This window comes from Rhipicephalus sanguineus, chromosome 6, assembly GCF_013339695.2.
Source record: "Rhipicephalus sanguineus isolate Rsan-2018 chromosome 6, BIME_Rsan_1.4, whole genome shotgun sequence".
Lineage (NCBI taxonomy): Eukaryota > Metazoa > Arthropoda > Arachnida > Ixodida > Ixodidae > Rhipicephalus > Rhipicephalus sanguineus.
Window position 1 is genome coordinate 149985827 of NC_051181.1, and position 17217 is coordinate 150003043.

The 17217-nt window shown below is 53.0% G+C and overlaps 1 protein-coding gene across 1 annotated transcript in view; it reads left to right on the top strand.

Annotated features, from left to right (window-relative positions):
• The window catches only part of LOC119396772 (host cell factor 1-like), a 71936-nt gene that overhangs the window by 17639 nt on the left and 37080 nt on the right, over nucleotides 1-17217 (top strand). Inside the window, 4 exon segments of the mRNA XM_049417215.1 lie at nucleotides 13274-13446; nucleotides 13608-13784; nucleotides 14458-14752; nucleotides 15578-15733. Coding sequence (XP_049273172.1) covers nucleotides 13274-13446; nucleotides 13608-13784; nucleotides 14458-14752; nucleotides 15578-15733 — 801 coding nt within the window.

Below are 17217 nucleotides of genomic sequence, written 5' to 3' on the forward strand. Positions count from 1 at the left end.
CTCGCCATTGGTCCGATGGTCGCTCCCGGTGTGCGTCGTCTGCGGCTTCCGCGTTGCGGGGTCACGGCTGTCGAAAATCACGCGAATTACTGAAGCGTTCGCACTCGTTTTGTGTTCGCTGGTCGACGATAATTACGCGTTAGCAGCTGCACCCGGAAGCTCGTTCCTCAGACCGTGCAACAGACTGCGATAGCCCGACGCGCTCTTCGCGAACATCGCAGAAGCACGTCTCGGTCCTCGTCGGACCCACGGTTAGAAGTTCTGCCCGTCGGCATCTCGGACCTCGTGACGAAGACCACCGTGGGACGACTTTTTGTGCTCGTGATCGAACATGACTAACTTTGAAACATCGGGCACCGCGGCAGCGCACACCGCGACCGTGCTTACTGCTCGGAGTCGTGGCTAGGCCTAACTACGTTCACGGCGCCGACGAATTCGAACTTTGCGGGGAAGAACATCGTGCTAGCAGACATGCGAAAGCGAACAATCCGCAATGCGCTTTGTTGCAAGCAACTAATGATATCGCCCGTTGGCAGCTCGGAATCGCTGATCGGCATTTGACGCATCCGCAGCTGCGCCGCGGACCCCACGGCTACGGCCGCTCGATCTCCCCAAGTTCGTCGCACAGCGGTCGCTCGAAGCACCGCGACAATTTCGCGCGTCGGCGCCCCAAAATGCGAGGCCAAGCATATTGCACGCCGATGTTTCATCGCTGCGTCCTGGCATATTGCGCATCGCCACCAAATGCCGCCACCCAGCATATCGGGCACCGACTTCCCGAAACCCGCGGCCGAGCACTTCGCGGGGAAATAAGCACTCAGTGGTGATGTTTTTTAGGCGCGCTTCAAGCCGTGCATGGTATCGCAGCAAGCTTTTGTGAATGCACTGAAATAATGAAAGCCTCGCCAATTACCATTACCACGACCGGGTGAATGATGAAGCGTATCAAGGCGGGGGTGACAAATGAACTTGTGTAAAGGAGTGGACGAATTTTTATCTGCCAAACTCGCTTCATTAAGTACTACTCAGAAATTTCTGTGCCACCAATGTCTTGGCCATAACTGCCACAGCACACCTAAATTTGCATGCCACAGACTTGTAATATGCAAGTCTGGCCATTAAACCTGAAGGCTCACCCTTCGAAGAGCTGACAAAAATAACCAATAAAGAAAAAGGAAAGCACGTAGTGCAGAAAAATGAAAGATCAAGGACATAAGAAAACCCCTGCAAGCAAAGACACTAAATATTACAGCCCCAGGGCATTTTGATTTACGTGTAGTGGCTTTGCAACTTTAGGGCCCGTTTTCTCAGAAGTGCGTTTTGACCCGACTGTCCCGCTTGCAGAAAGCGTAGCACGACTATGGCTTGATGGATTTTCATGAGGTCTGTTGCATTGTATTCCCTAGTCAATTCTCTATGCTATGACATTCCTATATTTTTTAATTACTCTCTCGTTTTTTTACTCTTTAGCTAATTTGACATGACAATAACGAATGCATTATGCAAGCATGGATGTAATGTTCCGTGTAAAAAAAAATCTGGGTAATAAAAATATTTGGAGAATGTCATAGCATGAACCATTCCTATGGCTAAAATATAAGGGCAACTTTGGGCTTTTACCATGTTTTGTTGTCATGCCAGGCTTTCTGCAAGTTTGGTATAACACTGATGCAAGTAAAAATTTATAATGTCAAAACTGCTGGAGCTATCTTAATGAAACTTTGTAAATAGTCATTCAGTGCACTTCCCAATAAGCATGCCAAATTTCATTGTTCTACGACAAAAAATAAAGAATTTCAGCCTCGATCCCCACCTCCCCCCTTAATCCTGTTTCAGATCTGCAATTTAAGGGGAGACACTGGTCTCGAAACGAAAAGTTTTATTATTGGAGATATTGTAATGAAATTGGGTGTGTATATGTATTTCTTCCTCCTGTTTTCAAAAATATAATTAGTTTTCATTGTGGGGATTGAGGCTAGGCCGTCGCCATTGCGCGGGTTTTTCGCCTATTTCTGCCATCCTCATGTCCGATCATGTCGCTCCCCTCCTCCGCCGTCCTACGGCGCTGGGTGAGCGGGGGTGACGTTAACCCCCTCACCCCGGCGCCGGACCGCGACGGTGGCGCCACGTTCGAGTCTCGCGTGCTCGCGTCTCGCGAGACGTTGCGCGCGGCGGGGGAGTCAGACTCTCTCTGGACCTCGTAAGGTGAGCACGTCTTTTCTTTCCTGTCCGTCGGCTCCTTTGTTTGGGCTCGCTCGGACGGAGTTCGCCAACGGTGCCTTGCGCCAGCGGCGAGCGCTTACCTTACGTTGTCCGTTCCGAACGCTGGGCTGAAGAGCGGTGCGGTGCATTCGCGCGTGGTCTTACTACGCCGAAACCGTATCTATCGAAGCCAACGCGAGCGGAGTTTGCCCTTGCTCGAGCGATCGGGCCCTGTTTTGGTCGCTGATCGTGAGAGCACGCAGCATAGTCGCGAGGGAACGTTTCTCTCAGCGGCGTGTCGCCGTGAGCCCTTTTGCCCGCGGAGACGTGCTAGCGGCACCCTTTGTGTTGTACTTTCGCCCGTGGCGTGGTTAAGCCTGTTTTGCTTCTCCCGCCGCCTTTGGGAGCGGGCGTTGTACTGCGTTTTGTGGAGCTGCCGAAGGCAATAAAGTGTTGCGGATTTCGAGAGCAGTACTGTGTACTTGCCGCGTTACGCTCGGCGCCTTGTTTGCGCTCGAACGTGCGTGTGCAGCGGTGCGCTAGTTCACGCGAGGCGACGGCAGACGCGGCCCTGTGGCTCGCTAAGTCCGAACCCATGCTAGTGGCCGTACTCCTGTGAGGTACGTGCACACTACACTGGCGCCCAACGCGGTATCAAAAGCTCATTAAGCTTTTGACTGCTCTTAGCGAGTCAGTACGCCTGTGCGTCTCGGGCTCGCCGCAACATGTCTGCTTCGCGGGATTTTTGTCCGTTGACTTTTCTGGCGGACGCCGCGTTGCACGAGAACGAGGCCAGTGCCTCCGTCGAGGGGCACCTTTGTGCACCCATACGTGTCGCAACCCCCTGTGGGGACGACACAAAGCGCCTGCCAGCTCCCTTTGGAGATGGTGCGTCGTTGCGGACTGGGCCCTTTGCCCTACCCGAACGGTGCGCTCAGGCGCCTTCGACTGCTGCAGTACCCTTCGAAATGCGTGGCAGTTCGACGGCACAGTGCTTTCAGTCGGTTCCCTGTGGAATTGACGGGGCGCAGGCTTTGGCCCTTGCCGACTTTTGCCCGCCGTCAGCCGTGCAACCGACAGTTCGACCGCACGCTGGGCAGGCGCCTGTATTGTCGACGGTAACCGCCCCCAGTGGCAATTATGTTCGACAGCAGGCAAATCCCGCTAGGAGCCTCTTTTGCTCTGGGAATGGCGCGCAGGGCGGTGGTCCTTTTGAAACCGCTCCACTGATCGAGCTGGGAGGACTGTTCACCTTCGCTCGACCGCGCCGCTAACGCACCAACGGCTTCCTGTGAAGCAGGTGCGACGCAGACGCTGCTGCAGAACGCCGTCGAGATGATCCAAGCGCTCTCGGGAGCTGTCCAAACGCTTTCGGCCGTTCCGAAACGCGCCCACCCCGCTGTTATGTTGCCTGTGCCAACATACAGCGGATACGGGGATTTGCTCAGCGCCCGAGACTACCTTGACTCTCTGTCACGTTATCAGAGAGCAATGGGTTTGGACGATCAGGAGGTGCTCGGGCGCGTTGTCCCGGCTGCACTGACTGATACGGCGGCGAGGTGGTATCGGCTTTCCGGTTACCGAGCAGCAACCCTCGAGGAGTTCCGCGCGGCCTTTCTGCGCGAATTCCTACCCGCTGACTACGAAAGTAGGATGCGGCGAGAGCTCGAGCTCCGTACACAAGCTCCTGATGAGTCGCTTCAGGAGTACGTACGCGCGATGGATGACCTTTTTTCTATCGCTGAGCCCAGGGCCTCGAACGAGGAACGCGTCGAACGGGTGATTCGGCAGGCACATCCGACCTTTTCGGCGTACCTGCGCGGCGGTCGCTTCCGCGATTTGGAGGAGCTGGCCGCCGAGGCAAAGCGCATTCAAGGCGACCTTCTCGCCGCGCGTGCCTATCGCCCGCCACCGCCAGCCAGCGAGGCCCTTGAGCCGCGCTGCGCATGGCGAGGGGCCGTGCCCCAACAGCAGCCCCACGGCGCTGCCTTTGCGGCTGCCAGTGGCTGCGCGTGGGAGTTGAGCGCTCGCGCTCTTGATCCCTACACGCACGAAAGGCGGGCAGCCTGTGCTGCACCACCTGAAACCCACACGAAGGGACGCCATCCGACCCAACGCAGTGTGGGTGACGCTCGTCGATACGTATCCTGTGATAACGTGGCGAGCCGATCACAGCAGCTCGAGGCTGCTCCGTCTCGTGAACGAGACCGAGATGGAGTGCGCTGTTTTCGCTGCCGTGAAAGAGGGCACATAGCAAGGGAGTGCACCGTATCTAGGCCTCCTGTGAGGCAGGGAAACGGATTTGCGGGTCGTTCGTGAAGGCACGGGCGGCCCAACCTTTGCTTATCCCCTCTGCGTACAGGGCAAGCAGTCTTGCTGGTACGCACGCGCCGTTCATTCCGGTCATTATTGCCGGCCGTGAATTTTCGGCGTTGCTAGACACGGGCGCTAGCGCTTCGTTGTTTGGCGAACAGGTATTGTCCCACTTGCAGAAGCATTCGGTGCGCTTGCGGGACTGCCGAACGACATTCACTCTTGCGACAGGCGTGGCCCATTCGGCTGGCGCCGCAAGGTTGACTGTCAGATGGGGAGATCGAATGAGACGCGCGCGTTTTGTTCATCTCCCAGGGCTCAATGTTCCTGTGATTCTCGGTCGGGATTTTCTTTTGAAGACCGGGATCGTTGTGGACATTGCGAATGGCGGCTATCGTGATGGGCCCTTTTCCCAACTCAAGCCGTTCATCAGCCCTCCGGCGCTTACTGTTGCCTTTGCCGCAGAAACGTCGGAACCGTGCCACGCGGAGAGTTCGGGGTCATACCCCTGCTCAACGCATTCCTCCTCTCACAGTCCCCTTTGGGAACGAGAGGGCCGGCACGAACCGTGTCGCGCGCAAACTTCGGGGTCATACTCCGGCAGTACGCGCTCGTCGGCTCGAAACCCCCTTTTGGATCGACCGACACGACACGAAGAGGCACCACATCCTTTGATCGCCTGTGCGACTCATTTGGATGATACACAGAAGGCTCGTCTGTCGGCACTTTTACGCCAGTACGACGAGCTCTTCACCGATCAACCGGGCTGTACCGATTTTGTCAGCCACGTGATCGAAACTGGCGACGCGCTTCCTTTGAAGTGTAACCCCAGGCCCGTCAGTCTCGCCAAAAGACAGATTATCGACGGCTTGCTAGACGACATGCTATCGGCAGGCATTATTCGCCGTTTGTCTAGCTCCTGGGCGTCTCCAATTGTGTTGGTGCCTAAGAAAGATGGCAGTCATCGCCTGTGCGTCGACTATCGCCGTCTAAACGGAGTGACTCGTAAGGATGCCTATCCGCTCCCTACGATAAGCTCCATCGTAGGAAACTTGGGCGATGCACGGTACTTTACCACGCTTGACGCCTCGAAAGGTTACCTACAGGTCCGGATGGGTGAGCGTGACCAGTGCAAAACTGCTTTCACGTCCCACAGAGGGTTGTTCGAGTTCACTCGTATGCCCTTTGGTCTTTGCAATGCTCCTGCGACGTTTCAAAGACTCATGGACCGCGTCCTCGGGGAAGCAAAGTGGTCATACTGCTTGTGCTACCTCGACGACATCGTGATTTATTCACGAACCTTCGAAGAGCACTTGGCCCATGTTGCCGATGTGCTCGAGAGGGTGCGGGCTGCCGGGATGACGTTAAATCCCGCGAAAGCCCAATTAGCGCAGACCCGTATTCAGTTACTCGGGTTTACGCTGGGCGAAGGCTCCATTGAGCCGGATCGGGAGAAACTTCGAGCAATCCTCGATTTCCCCGTGCCCAAGGACGTACGTGGCCTTCGCCGCTTTTTGGGAATGGTTAACTTTTACCGTTCTTTCATTCCGTCCTGTGCCCGACTGCAGGCGCCCTTGACCAAGCTCTTGGGTAAGTCTGCTGTTTGGCGATGGGGACCTGAGCAGCAAGAGGCGTTTTGCCGACTGTCTAGCGCCATTGCGGAGACAGCGCAGCTCAGACTCCCCGACCTGACCAGACCGTTCGTTGTTCAGACTGATGCGAGCGTTCTGGGATTAGGAGCCGTTCTCCTACAGGAATACGATGGCGTGTTGCAGCCGTTGGCCTTTGCCAGCCGCTCCTTGGTACCCGCGGAGAAAAATTATTCCGTTACCGAAAAGGAGTGCCTCGCCATCGTGTTTGCACTTCGGAAATTTGACGTCTACCTTGATGGGACGAAATTCGTGGTGCAAACGGATCACAGTGCGCTCAGCTGGCTGATGCGGCTCCGTGAGCCTGCGGGCAGGCTGGCGCGCTGGGCTCTCCTGATACAGCACTATGACTTTGCAGTGCAGTATCGAAAGGGGAGCACCAACGTGGTAGCTGACGCGCTATCTCGTGCCCCATTGTCTGCCGAGAACCTTGATTCCGGTGCGACAGCCGCTAGCGGTGCCTTTGCACAAGCAAGCGGTGGGGGCGAAACAGCGGCTTCGCCGCCGTTCGGTGAAAAGGGCGAGTCCGCATTCGGACGAACCTTGGCTGCTATCCAGGCAAACAGCGCACCGCGACGCCGGCCAGCGGGTGAGCTTTCCGAAGGCCACGATGCCGAGAGCGAACCCGTGACGCCGACGCAAGCGGCGGTTGCTGCGGTCCTGAGTGGGCGCGATACCAGGTTCCCCTTTGGGAGAATGGGAATCGCTTTCAGCAGACAAGAGCTTCTGAAGGCTCAGCAAAGTGATCCGTTTTGTCGCGAAATTTGCGACGGTCTCAGGGAGACGGAGCGCCGTTACGCTGCTTGCCCTGCAGCGGGCGCGGAAGGGGGGCTGGAACCAGCGTGTGTCGCTGAGTCCCCGGCGGATTCATATTTGCTGGACCATGACGGGCTCCTGCTGAAATACGTAGCCACCGACGACGAGTCCATCGATCCGTTTAAGGTGGTTATGCCCAAAAGTCTGAGAGTCTCCCTGTTGCGATCCTCTCACGACGAACCCATGGCCGGTCACCTGAGTGGCTCCAAAGTTTTCGCAAAACTGAGCAAGACGGTGACCTGGCCCGGCATGAAGCGTGACGTTTATCGCTATTGCCGTTCCTGCCACGTCTGTCAAACGGTGAAGTCTAGGGGTGGCAAGCCACCTGGTCTGATGAAACCGATTGTCAGTGAGCGTCCGTGGCAAGTGGCCACCTGCGATCTAATGGGACCTTTTCCCAGAAGTAAGCAGGGGTTCATTCACCTCATGGTAGTCGTGGATCACTTTTCGAAGTGGGTGGAATTGTTCCCTCTTCGGAAGGTGACAGCGCGAGCGGTGCTCGAGAAGCTGCAGGAAGTGTTTTGCCGGTTCGGCTTTCCGGAAAGGCTAATCACTGACAACGCTTCGTATTTCACCGCTCGGGTGTTTGGTGTCACGTGCCGTTCCCTTGGAATTGATCACTGCACCACTTCACCCTACCATCCCCAGTCCAATTTGACGGAGCGCGTCAATCGTACGCTCAAACCAATGTTGGCGGCCTTTGCCGAAAGTCAAAGGGACTGGGCAGACCATTTGAGCGAGCTCGCGTTCGCCATTCGAACATCCGAGAGTCGCTCAACTGGTTTCTCGCCCGCCTTCTTAAATTTTGGAAGGGAGTTGGCAAATCCGGTGACCAGTGTCATTCAATGCCAGCTCGGGGACGAGGAGACGCAGCCAGACTGTTCGGCTTACGCGTCAAAGCTTCGGGACCGGCTTTGTCGAGCTTTCTGTAAAGCAAGGCAAAGTTTGGCGTCGTCTAGGGCTCAGCAGAAGGCCCAATATGACCGCAAGCATCGCGACCTAGCATTTGAGGTGGGCGATCTTGTCCTGAAGCGCAACCACGCCCTTAGCGACGCGAGTAAGGGGTTCTCAGCCTCGCTCGCTCCTAAGTGGCTTGGTCCGTACCGAGTGGAGAAAGCTTGGACTCCACTCGCGTACTTGCTGAAAGATCCCATTTCGGGAAAACTCAGCCGTGCCCATATCGCAAACCTGAAAGCCTTTGTATCACGGTCTGACGAGCTCGCGCCAGCGCCCTGTGGCACTTCGCGCAAGCAACGGGGCACACCCGGTGCGGCGGACCGCATTCGGACCCCGCATCGGTATAATCTGAGGAAGCGGCCACCTTTGTGATTTCGCGCCGGACGGCGGACTCTGTTTTCCGCAACCGAAGGCCCTCAGTTACTTTCTAGCCTCAGTATGCTAGCTTCTTTACGGCCAGTGCTCGTAAAGAAGTCGGCCCGCCCAGTTTGCTGCTAGTTTTTTCTGTTTTTTTTTTATTTGAATACTCATTTGTATTTAATACGTTGTTTCGATTGTGTTTTGCCGCATATTGACTGTCGTTTTGTCCTTTTTACTTTTTTTTTCCGTGTTTTATTTCTTGTGCCTGCGGAAGCATTCGTGAATACTGGTGCTTTGCGGGGGGAGAGGAACGAAGGACGCTTTGCGCCTTCCTACGCGAGTGCGCGCGGTTGGCGACATGACGCTGTGGAAAGTGAGGCGCAGTGGCCTTGGACGGCGAACTTCGGCCGCGCTCGGTGAAAGCGCTGCTATGTGCGGTGACGTGTGTGTGTGCGTGCGTACGTGCGTGGTGCATTGGTGCGTGCCTGGAAAGAGTGCGCGTGGTGAATTCACCTCATCTACGTGGACACTCGGGTCAATGACCCGCTGACGCCGGACAGACCAGCGTGCCCTGCTCTCGGACGTCGTCGAGAAGCCTGGCTGCCCTCTCCATCATGGCTCCGGCGCGAGGCCAGCAGCTATGCCTGCGCTTTGCCGACTCCAGGATGCCTCGCAGCCAGTTCGGGCCGGCTGTCCCAGTGAAGTCTTCCGGTATCCAGCCGAAAATCCGGGACCTTCGCACCACCACAGAAGCGGCGTTCGTCGAACTCACAGGCCAATCGTCGTCAAGAGCGACGCGCCATCAGTGAGCCCGTTCCCGCCATGAGGACTTCAAAGAAGCCTCCTGCCACCGCCTCCCCTCCGCGCTGTGGACGCTCTTTCGCGCAAGCATCACGAACACTTGTCTTAATTTCCTTTACCTCCCTTCCGCAGCGCCATTTTTATTGTATTATGTGTTTCAAGCGTATTGTCTTTGTTATTGATTTTTCTCGCATTATCATGTATTCTTTTTTTTTTAGCAGCAGCTCCAGGGCTGGACTGAGGCTAGTGGTTGCTCATGGCAGTGTTATTTTAACTGCATGGGTGACCGCCGGCTGCCTTTGCAGACCGGTAAAGGGCAAATTTAGGAGAGGGGGATGTGGGGATTGAGGCTAGGCCGTCGCCATTGCGCGGGTTTTTCGCCTATTTCTGCCATCCTCATGTCCGATCATGTCGCTCCCCTCCTCCGCCGTCCTACGGCGCTGGGTGAGCGGGGGTGACGTTAACCCCCTCACCCCGGCGCCGGACCGCGACGGTGGCGCCACGTTCGAGTCTCGCGTGCTCGCGTCTCGCGAGACGTTGCGCGCGGCGGGGGAGTCAGACTCTCTCTGGACCTCGTAAGGTGAGCACGTCTTTTCTTTCCTGTCCGTCGGCTCCTTTGTTTGGGCTCGCTCGGACGGAGTTCGCCAACGGTGCCTTGCGCCAGCGGCGAGCGCTTACCTTACGTTGTCCGTTCCGAACGCTGGGCTGAAGAGCGGTGCGGTGCATTCGCGCGTGGTCTTACTACGCCGAAACCGTATCTATCGAAGCCAACGCGAGCGGAGTTTGCCCTTGCTCGAGCGATCGGGCCCTGTTTTGGTCGCTGATCGTGAGAGCACGCAGCATAGTCGCGAGGGAACGTTTCTCTCAGCGGCGTGTCGCCGTGAGCCCTTTTGCCCGCGGAGACGTGCTAGCGGCACCCTTTGTGTTGTACTTTCGCCCGTGGCGTGGTTAAGCCTGTTTTGCTTCTCCCGCCGCCTTTGGGAGCGGGCGTTGTACTGCGTTTTGTGGAGCTGCCGAAGGCAATAAAGTGTTGCGGATTTCGAGAGCAGTACTGTGTACTTGCCGCGTTACGCTCGGCGCCTTGTTTGCGCTCGAACGTGCGTGTGCAGCGGTGCGCTAGTTCACGCGAGGCGACGGCAGACGCGGCCCTGTGGCTCGCTAAGTCCGAACCCATGCTAGTGGCCGTACTCCTGTGAGGTACGTGCACACTACATCATGTACTTCAATTAGTTATCAAATTGTGAGAGCATAAGTGAAATCTAATTAGGTAATTTCTTACGGGTCATTAAGACACTTTCCCTCAGTATTTTTAGGTTCTGTTTAAGATGCAGCTGTAGCCAAAGACCTGCCATGTGGAGCTATGCTATTTATATTGTCACTGAGATATATCATCATATAAGAACTTTCAATTGTATTGACATTGTGTAATCTTGAAATGCAATTAGCTCACATTATTGTTCACAAAATTTCATATGTTCATCTTAGCCACAAAAAAATAGCATAGCTCCACAGTCCTATTTCTTACGAATTCAACGGTATAAAATTTATCAAAATTACCTTACAAAAACATAATGAAAAGATCCGTAAGGCTGGTCAAGTTGGCAAAAAATGTGAAGCTGAGAAAATCGCGTTTGAAGATTGACACGCACTGTATAAATTTCTAAAAGGAACCTTTAACCATAAATTTTATTCACATGTTCCCCATCTGTTTCCCTTCAAAACAAAACAGAAAGTGTCTTGTTCCACCCAAGGAATCATATCTAAAAAATTTTCCAATGTGCAAAGCATGATCAAAACTCCACCATGACAAGCGGCTGGGGGGTTCTGGAAAAGCCATGGGGTATGAGGCTCAAGCGACTGGCTGCTCATGTCTTTTCAGTCTTTAGGAAGAACCTTCTAGATGTTAGGCAGCATGTTACCCTGGGTAATAGGTTGCTATGCTTGAGAGAATACCTTCAAAGTAGTCCAGGACTGTAATCTTCAGTTGCACCCGTTTTGTGTCTCCTTGCAAGAGTCTTTTTTGTGTTGGTGCTCTTCAGATGAGTTGCATTTGCCTTGCGTAAACGCAGAGAGTCTTTTTCTAGGCTGTGGTCCCAGGGCACAGCCGAGACAAAAGTTTGAGTAAACAACATGGTCAATTACAAGGCCAGTGTAGAGCTCAATGATGCAGCCCACACCTATGTGTGAGCTCCGACCTCGCGTCATCCATGAGCCGTCGAACACAACATCGATGTTCCCTATGGGGTTCAGGAAGTCTGTATACAGCTCTTTTATTACTGCCACACTAGCAGCTTCACTTTCAGTCGCTGTGTTTTCGCAGGCTTTCACTAAACTTTTTAGGTGTCCCTGAAACGTCTTGTGGTGCAAGCCTCGGTGCGAAAGGTTCATACACGCACAAAAGTCCGAAAGGGCAGTAACACCTTTGCCTATCATCTGTATCCCCTTCATGGCCCTCATGTTGACTTCGAAGGGAGTGATGGTGGCAGTTCCGCTCACTCTCGGAGAAGAAAATTGCTTCTTCTCGAAATCACAACTGCTGCAAGAAAAAATAAGCTTTACCGCAAGGCGGTACTCCTTGTCCGTTGCCTTCCTCACGCTGAGACTTTTTGCGTCGCATTTGTCGCACTTCGCTTGTGCAAAAAAGTTATTCAAAACTTTCATATCGACGAGCAAAAAATCGGTCCCGGCGTCACCGGTCTGGCACTCCGCGCTTACTCCAAGAAGGTCGAACTTGCGCTGGGTAGCCGACTTTCCAGACAGAACGGTCTTCGTTTGCGCCGATCTCTCAACTCGCTGCGCCTGCTCCGCCGTTGAGTAGTACGCGGCATCAACCCGAAGTGTTTCGCTAGTCGAACTTGGTCCCACGGTGTCGTCAGTTGAAGTTCCCGGCAGGTCCAAAGGGTCCGGCCGCGACTCCAACTCCGCTGCCGACGGTGCACTTGTAGCCGGCGCCTTCTTGTTCCAAGCCCGTTTTTTACGGCTTCCAAAAGCTCGTTGCGTCGATGGTTTCAGACGAGAGTCTCCAGGCATCTCGATCGCGTGGAAAAACTACCGGCACAAAGTAGAGACACGGTCCGTCGAGAAACACGCACGATCGCAAAAGCAGGCGCACACAAACGGACAGCCACGGCGGAGAACCAAACACAAAGAAAAAAAAAATGACGTGTCGGTCGCGCCAGCCAATGGGAGACTCGGAAAGGCGCGCTTGAAAAGCGCGCCGCGTGAGAGCCAATCAGTGGCCTGGAAACGACCTTCAGAAAACCCGCGACGGCGGCCGTTCTGCTTGAGCGACGCCATTTTGAGATGGCGCAAAATGTGCACAAAGAAAACAGCTTCAAATCTAGCCCAAGATGGCGGCGCTCGGCCCGCTGCAACGCTCATGGCGCGCGCGGGAAGTTCGAACAAATTTCGTCCTTTTGGGGACACTTTAGTGCTGCCGGGGTGCTTTGAAAGCCGATTTTATCGCGTTTCCCGACCGAATTTAGCCTTAGCAATTTGAGAGTAGGTGCTCAGAAGTACAAACGCCTCGAAAATAAGCTTTGCGAAAAATCGATTTTTTGACCATTTTTGACCGTTCCAAGACCCGCGTCTCCCCTTAACCAGAAAGTCAGAAAAAATTGGGTGCCAAAGTGTTTCAGCATCCGAAATTTCAGACATTCTTCTACATTGGCTCTGTGGTGGTTGTGGTGGTGCCGTGAAAACATCCGAATTTTCAGTCATATAAAAAAAATCGGGCATCCATTTGACTGTATTATTATTGAATGAAATGCATGAGCATCGCAATATCTGAAGAATATTGCATGGATCTTAACTTATGTACCAGCGAAGGAGTAGAGTGGCACATTGCTGTAACCAGTGGCAACAGCTCACTGCTTGAACTTGTGACCAGAATGTAGTATATTGCAGTAATTGCATAGGTTTAGCAGTGTGATGCAGCATGGACTGTAATGTGACAAGCTATAAGGAAAATACACAATATTCTCTGCGTCAGTTTTTCTTAGTTTCATGCCAAAAGAACTTCCTTGCAAAAGTGGAGTAGGAAAAGACTGTTTCACATTCGAGGTCACCTTTTAGTTTATGGCAACTTTTTCTCTAGTAGACAGGAGAAACTAGGAAAAAGTGCAAGAATGCAGGAGTCTTTTTGCTGGACACCTCGAAACTGTTTGTGTGCCCAGGGAGCCCCACCGGAACTGGCACCGTGAGGCTGGCGGCCCCGGGCACCCTGCTCAAGGCAGGCACCACGGCGGGTGGCAAGCAGATCATCACGGTGCACAAAGGGGCTGCGGCTACGTCCCAGCCTCAGATTGTCACCCTCGTCAAGACTACACAGGGCGTCACTTTGGCCACGGTGAGAGAAAACTCTGCATACAGTGATAAAGCCGCGCTCTTGTGAACAGTCTCGTGAGAGCATTTTCGGGATGGCTGTACCCAAGAGCGGCTTTCCTTGGTAGTAGTAATTCGAAAGTAGTTTGATGGGCACTGACGGAGGGCCTTCCCTTGTCTGCTCAGATGCCCAAGGTGAGCCTGATCCAGCAGGCTGGCAAGGCGTCGCCACAGGGCAAGGTAATTCCCCAGGGTGCCACCATCGTCAAGCTGGTCACCACGCAAGCAGGCGGTACTGCTACCAAGCCCACACTGATCACGACCTCGCAGGCACAGCAGCAGCCCACTTTGCTTGGCTTGGCGGTATGTATTGATAATGTCTGTATGCTTGGTTCTCCACTGCTGACAGCTGGTTATAGGATCATAGGAGTGTTTGAAAAAAAAAACTGTTGTTTATGACATGAAATAGCGCAGTTTTTGGAATCGGCCCAAACTTCGAAGAGCATTTTGGATTGGAGTTTGAATTATCTGTCAGTTTGAATGAACAGATTTTAACTTATCAAAATTTCAGTGCATTTCATTGGAGAACATTGAAGCATATGGTTTAGTAGATTGCAATTACAAATCTTGGAATGTGCTCGCTGACAACACTCTGTGTTGACGAGCTCTTTCTGTGTGTGTGTGCAGAAAACCCTTGGTTCTCACATCTTTTTTTTTTTTGGAGCCCCTTATTTTGTTGTCTCTTGCAGTACTTGTTCTGCTTTGAGACGCTGCACCAAACCATTAGACTCACCGCAAGAACACGAAATGCCATTCTCCTCGGCATTGCGTTTCATTTTGTCTTCTGCATGAGTACAGTGGCAAAGCAGCGAGTACTGCTGTTTTCATGGCACAGGCAGGGTTGCTGTGCATGCACTCTGAACATGGTCAAATCAGTCGTCGGATCAACAAATCAATTGGGCTGTTGGCAACTGCCATGTACGAAGCATTTATAGCCACGTTATCTGTACTTGAGACAACGTTCTGCTGTGTGCAGGGTGCAGCGGGGGCCAGCCCGAAGGTTACCATCTTGCGAACGCTGCCCAGTAACATGGTGACAGTGGCAAAACCTGGCTCGCCAGCATCTGTTGCCACTGTGGGTAGCAACCCAAAGCAACAGCAGACCATCGTGATTGCCGCACCCAAGGCAGGCGGCCAGCCGGGAACTGCCAAGCTTCTCACACAGGCAGGTGCCAAGGCAGGTCCTGGTGGCATCCTCGTTGTTACCACTCATCCACAGGGCAAGGCCACTGTGGTAGGCACTGCTGCCGCCACGGTTGAAGCTGGCAAGGGTAAGGGATCAGTCAGCTGGTGTTTGTAAGAATGCATGCAATGCTTTTAGGAGGCCAACAGCACAAGATATTAGTCTGGCTAAATTGGTACTGCATAAGTCGGAACATACTCTCTTGCATATAACCCACATGAAAAACGGAATTTGATCTAAACTCGATGAAAAACGCAAATTCCGGTCTGCAAAGGTGGCTCCACGGCAGGGTTTCATGGCAGGGCTTCACAGCTGTGCAAGGAAGGTAGCTTCGCGGCAATACGCATGGATCATATTTCAAAAACTTTCCGCGAATCGTTATTGAGGGTGCGGGTAATATGCAAGAAAATATTATGTACTACTGAAGCAGTCTCGACGAAGGTGCAAGGCTGGTAGTTTGGTAATTGTCTAGAATTGTTGACCTGCTACAAGCAGCCACGGGTAGCATCTAATCTCCGAGATTGTGATGAGATCCCATGCATATAGAGTTGCGCGCCATTCCTGGCAAGTACTAATGTCTGCGTTTTTTTCCACTCGATCGGTATCGGTAATGGAAATGTTTTAAAGCCATTTTTGATGCATCCACTTCTATTTCAAAGGTGGCACAGAGCCTGCTTCATGATCGAAAAGGTGGCTTTTCGCGCACCCGAAAATTCCTTCGCAGTTTTAGATAGCTCTTTGTAAGGAAATGACAACAGCACCAAAAGAAACCGAGACAAATTAAAAGAGACAGGAACAGGAAGGATGCTGGATAGCTATTGGCAATGCTAAACTGTTTGCCGTTGCACCGAGCTATTTTTTTTTCTCGCTTTAGTTTTTTGTACTCTCCTTACTAAGTCTTCGTTGTGTGCAGGTGCCAAGACTACATCGGTGAATGTGCTTCCACTGTCGGCAGGCGGCCAGCTCAACTCTGTCTCCTCGCCAGGTGGTGTCAAGATGATTGTGGTCTCGTCAGCAGGCCTGACAGGCCAGCAAGCATTTACGCTGCTTACTACAGCTGCTGGTTCTCGTGAGTGCCAAACACTCCCCCCCCCCTTCCCCAACCCATTGCTGCCGTCTGGTGTTGTGCCAACTCACTTACAGTAAAAGCTTGTTAATTCGACACCCGTTAATTCGGATAATTCGGACGGCTCTATTGGTCCCGGCCGAAGTGCATGTTAACATATGGGACCAAACCTTCGTTAATTCGTCAGAATTGGACTCCGCACCGCTTAATTCGGACAAATGTTGACAGCTGCCGCTACACAAAAGTGTGGTAAGGCAGCGCTGGCACCACTGGAGCGAAACCGAGACCTCAGTGACATCGCCATCGTCATCAACTAGTGGGGGCGATCGCAGCGTCACCGAACGTCGGCGTCTTCTTTCTTCGCTCGGTTCGCTCGCCTCCGACGCCATTTTCCCTTGTGTTGTGTCTGCACCGTCTCTTCTTGCGGAGTTCTCTTTTTTCCCCCGCTGTGACCGTGTTTACATGTGAGGCCCGAGCATGCGGCAGTACAGTCGAACCCGGGTATATCGAACTCGCCAAAAAACGTTTATTAGTTCAATATATGGCATAATTCGATATAGGCCCGCTATAGGATTTAATGACACAAAGGCACATACAAATAATAAAAGTACTTTATTAATATGGTGGCTTACTTGCGTGCCCTACTTTGGAACAAAATAGTCCTGGATTTTCTTCTGTTTCAACAACTTCGCTGCCTGCGACAGCACGCACGCCTCCACGTCCAACGAGTCGGAGCAGCCTTGTATATTCACGTAATAGCGCCAGACCAATGCAAGTGCACTAATCACTTCGGAGGATGTAGGCAACGGGCCATCGTCAATTTCCTTATTGCTGTCGCTTTGGCTCGTGGTCGGCACGACGTCTGCAACGTATTCCTCATTCTAAAAAGAGACAGGGCGTGCAAACACGGACACAAGAAAGAGATCAGGACACCACAAACGCCGACTAACAACTGAAGAGACGCACAACGGCTGAAAAGAAAGAAGGCACGAAAACTTATCTGCGCATGCCCATGCAACCGGCGAACCTATCAATCCGGCACGCGTGGCGGTCTACGTTTAAGATAACTGTTAAGGCATTTGATTTCATCTTTATGCAAGTTAATCGACGGTTGGCTCACGCATGCGCTACCACTATTCTCGATATGCCATGCTTCAATCATCAGGCGCGTTTCTTCATTTCTATGCCGGTACAACACTGCGCATTCATCGAATTTTGGCGTGCACTTACAATCTCGACAATGTAACGATAGATTAGAAGGTGAGCCTCCTGTTAGCGATCTCTTATGTTCCAACAATCTCTGGTTAATGCATCTGCCCGTCTGTCCTACGTAGAAGCGGCCGCAGCAGAAAGGGACCTTATACACCACACTCGTACGGCAATCAGTGAATTTGTTGGTGTGTTTTACGAAACAATTATCGGTCCGCTTCTTGTCTTACTCGCTCATTCTCTTTCTTGTGTCCGTGTTTGCACGCCCTGTCTCTTTT